At 34.8% G+C, this 8,094-nt stretch overlaps 1 protein-coding gene across 1 annotated transcript; it reads right to left on the bottom strand.

The window, feature by feature from the left end:
• Nucleotides 1-4,063: 4,063 nt before the first annotated feature.
• On the bottom strand, nt 4,064-4,243 carry LOTGIDRAFT_140849 (hypothetical protein; the record flags this gene model as incomplete). The annotated part of the gene is made up of 1 exon (XM_009050695.1): nt 4,064-4,243. A coding segment is annotated over one exon (180 nt), but the record flags the coding sequence as incomplete, so codon positions are not given.
• Between the last annotated feature and the right edge of the window lie 3,851 nt (nt 4,244-8,094).

The raw sequence follows: 8,094 nt of genomic DNA on the forward strand, positions 1-8,094 counted from the left end.
GTGGGTGTGGCAACAGGCAGGGTACTAATGATTGATATACTTACTCATGTGAAAAGCTCATTAGCTGCTACCATGTTTCGCCAACATGTTGTTTAGATATCGTGTTAAGTTTTGCTATTCAAATCATTTGTACTTCGTTAATTTATTGGTTTATTGAAGTAAATTTGAATAACAGCTTCATAACAACACTGATATTCTTAAAATGATCTTTGCTTCAATCGCCCCCTTCAATCATCTGCTAGTCACACAAATATATTCCAATTCTCAAAACTTTTGAGCCGGAAACGTAAGATATACATCTATTTATTTCTTTTTCATTGGGGTGCTACAGATTTTTACAATAATCATGAAAATGTGAAGGAAAATAGGTTTAAATTAGTTTTACGCGGTTAATCCATGATTTTAGGCAATAACGGTAAAAATGTGGACAGAGTTTGAGTCACTTTACGTTAATCCCGATTACATCATTCGGGTTTTCTCGGCAATATTCGCAAAAGTAATTAACGAGCTCACCTATCCAATAACGGAAAATATCGGTAATTCCGGTTACATTATTCGGGTTTTCTCGGCAATTTTCGCAAGTACCTCTGTCTTTAATATTGTGAGCTTACCTATCCAATAACGGAAAATATCAGTAGTCCTGATTACAACATTCGGGTTTTTCTCGGCAATTTTCGCAAGAGCCTCTGTCTTTCATGACGTACATCGCAAATAAACCTTCTTTCTTTTAGTTTTCGAACTGTTAGCGACCAACGTTTCGGCAAAAAGGGAACAGCTATCAAGATTTTGGCCACGTTTGTCAAAAACCAAAGCTACTCGGAATACAAGTTTAAGCGCAAGCGCTGGAGTGAACATAAGGGTCAGAAAAGTAAATGGTTGGTTGGTAGAAAAGTAAATGTGTATACAGTCCCTATATGTTGCCCTATGTTGATGGACATATCACACAAGGTAGTTAACAAAAATTTGCAATCAAATTAACCCTCCATCCAACCTGTACCAACTGACATTGGACATCGAGAAACACTTCTAGTTGTAAAAAGTATACCCAAAAATATTTACCCAAAGTTGTAACATAATGAAAGGTCTTTTATAGTATTTTCAAATTATTTTGTTATTGACTTGAAAAATTGGCAACGTTTTTTTCTGTGTAGAATTTCCTTCTTTATGTTGGTGTGGGCACATCACATTTTTCTGTGCTCATTTTGTGTTGTCCAATGATTAAAACGGAAACATCAGATACGTTCATAATGGAACAGTCATTTTATCTGATCTCGCCTTTATCTGTTGTCTATGGCAATTTCAACGGGGATTACCCAGTCCTACTTATTTCCCCCAATCTCAAATTTCTTGAATATTTGTTGTTGCTTTGAGCTTCCATAGAAACTTATGTGCTTGCTCCCTCCCTCCCTCACTCACTCTCAAATTTCTTAAACATCTGTTGTTGCTGTGAGCCTCCTTTAATACTTATGCGCCCCTTCCTCCACTCTCAAATTTCTTAAATATCTGTTGTTGCTGTGAGCCTCCTTTGATACTTATGTGCCCGTTCCCCCAGTCTCAAATTTCTTAAATATCTGTTGTTGAGCTTCCCTTAATACTTTTGTTGCCCCCACTCCCCAATCTCAATTTTTAACATATTTCTTGTTGCTGTGAGCCTCCCTTGATACTTATGTGCCCCTCTCCCCCACTCTCCAATTTCTTAAATGATTGTTGTTGCTGTGAGCCTCCCTTCATATTTTTCTTAAATATCTCTTGTTGCTGTGAGCCTACCTTGATACTGTGCCCCCCTCATGCACATTGCATGGCATTGTCCGTTTTATTTTTCCCAATTCGATTCAGAAGAGTAGGACCTAAAAGTCCATTTATTTCATTCGTTGAATCCTACTGAATAGACATAAAAATAGAATTAACAGTGTATAGTGGTGATAATTGTTTGTAGTTTTGTGCTAAATTTAGTCCAGAAAAGGACCTTTCATTTTGATCAAAACTTTTTGACAAACGTGCTCAAATAGTTCACGACTTTTTGTCGAAACTTTGGTCCCTTACACCAGTTCAAAAAACTAAGAGAAAGAAGGTTTATTTACGTTGAAAAGGACACTTCACAATATACGTCATGAAAGTTCCGAAAGCCTTGCGGAAACTGCAAAAGATAGAGCGGAAAGGACTGAATACAAAACCTGTTTGAACAGAACAAAGTCAGATAGATCGAATCGTAATTAATACAGAATTCTGTTTAAGTACGTCAAAATAATTTAGTAAATTTTGTTCCGAAGCCTTCATGTTATAGGGATTTTTGCGTGAACATCGATGATGAGCTCGTCTATAATTCAAAACAGAGTTCTAAGCAGTAATACAAAACCTATCAAGAAATCCCGAGTAACGTAATTGCGAAAATTGCCAAGGACTGATATTTTCCGTTATATGGAATGCTGACAATATTCGGAGAAATCCCAAGTAATGTAATTGAGGTTATTGATAATTTCCGTTATTTGATGGGTAAGCTCACAGTATTTAAGACAGAGGTCCTTGCGAAACATTTTGAGAAAACTGATTGACGTAATAAAATTTCCGAGAAAAGCCTGAATGATGCAATCGGGATTACCGTAACTCAACCTATGTCCACATTTTTGCCGTGATTTGCGTAAATTCATGGTTTAACCGTGTACAATTAGTCAAAACCTATTTTCCTTCATACATCCACGTACCTGAAAGAATTATTTTTTTAGTAGAAGTGGCGTTTAAGAACAATGTTTATTGATAAACGATTGAAATTGAGGGGAGAGGGCGAAACCTCTATTCTAAGGGAGGGTGCTCCCCCACGTAGAAACACTACTGCTTGTTTTGCGATCATTATTGGACTTATATACATAATATATATCAGAAGCTCTGTTCGAAGCTCAAAAATATATCAATATGATTCCATGGAAAGTGGATGTAAATAACATTCTATTTCTCTATTGACTTGTTTTCACAATCCTCAACTCTATTAGTGATGCTAAAATCAGAATCCTAACCTGTTTGCAGTTTTTAGAGCCAATAATTTTGCTGATGGGACAACACGGAATAAAGATTCTTCTGCTCCGTTCCAGACAGGATCGATTGGTTCCTTTCTGACTGGATAGTGGATCTCCACGTCTACAATACACAAATACTGGTAAACAAAATAAGAATAATAAGTGTTATCTATAAGCCTGCCCAAATTTGAAGTTAGCCTCAAAATATCAAGTTAACCTCACCCCAAAATATCAAGTAAGCCCTATCCCAAATATCAAGTTAACCCAAATAAAAACAATACTCAACCTAAAGCATCAATACTGCGTTACTGTCCTCCCCACTACTGGCACTGTTTCTATCAACTCTTCCTCTTTTATTGTGACAACCATTTTCTCTACTTCTTCCTGAAGACGATTTACTATTTTACTGTCACCTTCTTCAGATGTGTCATCTTTTACCTCTTCATTGATGGTTCTCTAAATAGTATATCTATATACCATTTGCCACGTGGACTCTCTAAACGGGAGTCAACAAACTTAATTACCAAATAACATTATTAGCCATGAAGACTTTCTTAATAGGTATGTGGAGAAGACAAAGTCGGATACGAAATATCCATTAATATATGCATTACCAGATAATAATTTACGAGAACTTACCTGAACTCCAGCAACATTAAGGAAGCAGTCCGTACCAAAAGGTCCATCAGCTATTTTAAGAGTTAACATACTGGGGGTGGGATGGTAGGCTGACTGAATCAAATCAAACACACTTTATCATTGGACAAATTTAAGGGACTCCCACAGCCATAGCCATCACCAGTTGCGTATGGTTGCGAATAAGAATAAAGTTTTGAAAGCAACTCTCATGTCCACTTTCATTATTCAAATATTTTCAAAGTACAGGTCAAAAATGGAGTCTTATATCCTACTTTTCTGCTCTTAATAAGATTAAAGAGGACAAACAACAACTTAATCTTCACTTTCAAACAGTTGCACACATGACCAATGATCATGGTTAATTGCCCCCTCTAAGCGGCACTTTTTCCATGTAAGCCCTTTTACATACATCACTAAACAGAGGGTAACCGAGTAACAAAGGATTGAAACCACAAGTAGGACTTACAATGAAGAAAGCAGTCATATTTAAAACAGCCTTGACAGAACAGGGTATGAAAAGAATGCATAGTTTGTTCACGAGGTACTGATTTTGCTCCTGGTCCATCAATGTTTGGCGTACATTCTGGTGGTAGGGTAAATGAAGTTAGTATCAGGATATATTGGAAACCGCGAGCTTCAAATGGACTAACTTATTTCTAGGTTTAGTACTAATAATATCCAGATTTCAACTTACTTTTCCTTTAATTCTTCAAGGTTTCCTTTTTCTTAAATGATATCACATACTGCTGCAGGTTTGGATAAGCTTTTATCGTCATCATCTAAAAAGTTTAATTTTTCTATTTAAGCTTAAATCTAATTTTTGTGTTTTTGTTTTTTATTTTGTTATTTCATTCACTAATTGATTAGATTAGATTAGATTAGATCTCATACCATACTGCTAACATAATCCTTAACATGACATCTGGAAATGGGGGTTATCTTTCCAATAAAGGACCCAGACATATGAGCAATGAAAGCAAAGTCACTGACCAAGAGATGGAAACAAATTTCTATAAAACAAAGACACTTGATTCCAATCCTAAGCTTAACCTAAGCTGTGAAACACCTATCTGATTCAAATTTTCCAAACAAACTGCTTTTTTATGAAATGTATATAAGTGAACTCACTCAACAGGACCAAGCATTTTATGACAATATTGTAGGACTAGAAGCTTTCTACTATACTACAGGATTTAAGTTGGATGCCAACACATATTTTGGACATAAGATCATAACAAACTGGCCTAATAACTTTCAGGATATTTCATGTCACAACTTACCACTAATTTGAAAGCCATTGTCATCAATATCAGGGTAATTAGCATGTTAGATTGTTAACGAGTTAAATAAAGATATCATCAGACATAAAATTACTGGGTCTCTCTCCATGTACCTTCCCTTCATAATTCTTTAACAACTCTTCAATAAAGGAACACTCTTTATTATGAATGTCATCGCCCATATATGGTATATTGTGAATTACTGTTTCATCTTCTACATGAAAATAGGAAATAAATAGAACTCAATTGGCAAAAGCCCATTTATGGAGGCAAAACAGATTAAAAAGAGAATTTCTGAACTTTAAATGTATTGCAGGGGAAATAATAGCATTATTATTAACAAGACTTCTCGCTATTCCAATCAGATGAATTAAAAGTTACCGATCTTACCATGAAATTCTGTGTCAAAAGAGTCGGGAAAATTCATCTTATTTATCACCTCACACTGGAAAAATTATAATAAATCACATCACATCACATCACATCACATCACATCACATCACATCACATCACATCACATCACATCTCAAGGAAATTAAAGTTTTTCCTTTTTGACCTGAACATGACAGCTGCAGTAATCCTATCAATAAAACTTATTAGTAATATAACGTTGCCATTACCAGTATATGATACTATGGAGATCAAATGTTGCTCCTTGTTAATTACTCCTTATTGTGATATGTATCGTTTTATAACCCTTTGATCATGATCGGCAATGCCCAATTTTTCAGAGACATACCTTTCTCGTTGTCGAGATTGTTACTCATGAAATATGGGTCAAAGTGAGGGATTAATAAGGAAAATCGAAACAAACCAATTTTAATTATTTTGTAGAATATCTGAGAAGACATCTAAGACATAAAATAAAATTTTCCGTTTTGTTTAACTTTGATGAAATTCGGTGTTGAATCCTTATGCACGAAAATAGGTTACACCACTGTATTTGCTTTAAAAAGGCCACTTCAGTTAACAACAGCCCTCTTAGACATTCATCAAATTAACCTTTTCACTCGATCACCTGCATTATGGTAACCAATCAAATTTCCAACACTAGTATTTTGTGATGCTGTGTTTATCAAATAATTCAAAAGGTTAATTTGATGAAGTAAATGAAGTGGCTATCATCAAATTAAAGAGATTGACCAATCACAAATAAAAGTTAATAAAAAACGAAACATAGTACCCTATAATTATCAAATGCACATTATAAACTAAATGTTATCTCTGAAATGTTGATGAGCTAAAAATAAAATGCATATTATTAAAGATACTCTGACTCTGAAAGGAATGTTGATTTGACAAACCTATATACTAAGTGGCATCAGTTTATCTGGAATAGATAAAACTGCATCTAAATCTTCAACCCTACCTTAACTTCTTCTGCATTTTTGTTTCTTCGTATATGACAAAGTTTCATCTCAGATCGCACATAATGCTTCCAGTCAACTACTAAACTAGTCTCTTCTTGAATCAACATAGCAGCCTGTGAGGCAGACGCAGCCTTCTGGGTAGAACTTAGTAAATTATCCATAGGAGTTGACATTCTCTGATTTCTAAAACAAAAACCAGCTTTCAGAAATTAAGCTTCTAGTATTATCATTCAAATTTCTTTAGAATTCTGTTGCAATTCAAAATGTTTAACTTATAGACTTCAGAATGAAAGTTATAGAGAAAAGCACCGATGGTTTGCATTAGGCTATTACATTTCTAGAATTAGCAAGCTTATACAATTTGATTTGATTCACAAATGTGGGTCATTTTCACAGGGTATTGAAATGAAAATTTTAAATCCTTATATATCCAAGAATCCGAAGACATTCTAAGTAAAATAGAGTTAACTGTGGCGTGGGATTGTTGGACTGGGAGTGTGGGCAAGTTGGGGCACAGTCACAATGAACGGCTGTGGATTGCTCAAAGATTCAACAAACAACATAAAATACCTTGCAAAATGTTCCCTCTTTCTTTAAGAATTGATAGTTTTAAAATGTCATTAATATAGTTTATGATTTATATTTCTAGTCCACTTGAAAGCAAAATATTAAATATTTTCATTGTTTTTATCTTCCGCCATATTCTTCTAAATTTGAAAAAGAAAAGATAACTCTTCAACAGAAATGTAGGCTCAATTATCAGGACCGACCCACATAAACACTAGTTTCCACATTTCAAAATACAATGTTCTATATCTCTATCCTGAAATTTTGCTGAAAATTTCCAATATGTCACATGAAAGCCTGTCCAATACTTAGTTTCGGGACAAAAAAAAATTCAAACTAAAAGTAGACCACTACATTTTATCAATATCCGGTTGACTCTTTACATTTTAGAATTATGCTGCCGCATGTAAATCTCTCATCATTTCACATAATTTGAAAAAAAATGCAACTGACTGAGATTAAATTCCGAATCTACACCAAAAAAAGTCCAAATAGGCATACAAAAAAACACAAAAGGAGGAGAGAAGAAGTATTTTTAAAAATAGCACGGACTACATTCGTATACAATCATTTGCATAATTTATTTTTTTCCCTAATTGTTTTTAATTCGGTTTTAAGTGTTTTTCCGGGTCCCTGGGGTCTAATTAGTAGGAAAAACCCAAAACATGGGCCAAATCGGTTTATTTGGCAAAGTTAGCTATTGCACGTTTTCCGTCTATATGGCCTATAAGAGCCGAATATCGGCAACTTTTCCCGGCCTAACTTTTTCCCTATGGGAGATTTCTCTGTTCTGTTTTTTTCTAAATGTGTAGGGGGCCCATGTGCATATGCGTGCAAAATTTCAGCTTTGTAGCTTGGTAACTTTTCAAAATAAAAATTTATTTGTGTATAAGCACCTTTCGTGCAGTAGTCCCTTGAAAGTAAAAAAAATCTATTTTTTTCCCTAATTGTTTTTAATTCGGTTTTAAGTGTTTTTCCGGGTCCCTGGGGTCTAATTAGTAGGAAAAACCCAAAACATGGGCCAAATCGGTTTATTTGGCAAAGTTAGCTATTGCACGTTTTCCGTCTATATGGCCTATAAGAGCCGAATATCGGCAACTTTTCCCGGCCTAACTTTTTCCCTATGGGAGATTTCTCTGTTCTGTTTTTTTCTAAATGTGTAGGGGGCCCATGTGCATATGCGTGCAAAATTTCAGCTTTGTAGCTTGGTAACTTTTCAAAATAAAA

This window comes from Lottia gigantea, assembly GCF_000327385.1.
Source record: "Lottia gigantea unplaced genomic scaffold LOTGIsca_152, whole genome shotgun sequence".
NCBI lineage: Eukaryota > Metazoa > Mollusca > Gastropoda > Lottiidae > Lottia > Lottia gigantea.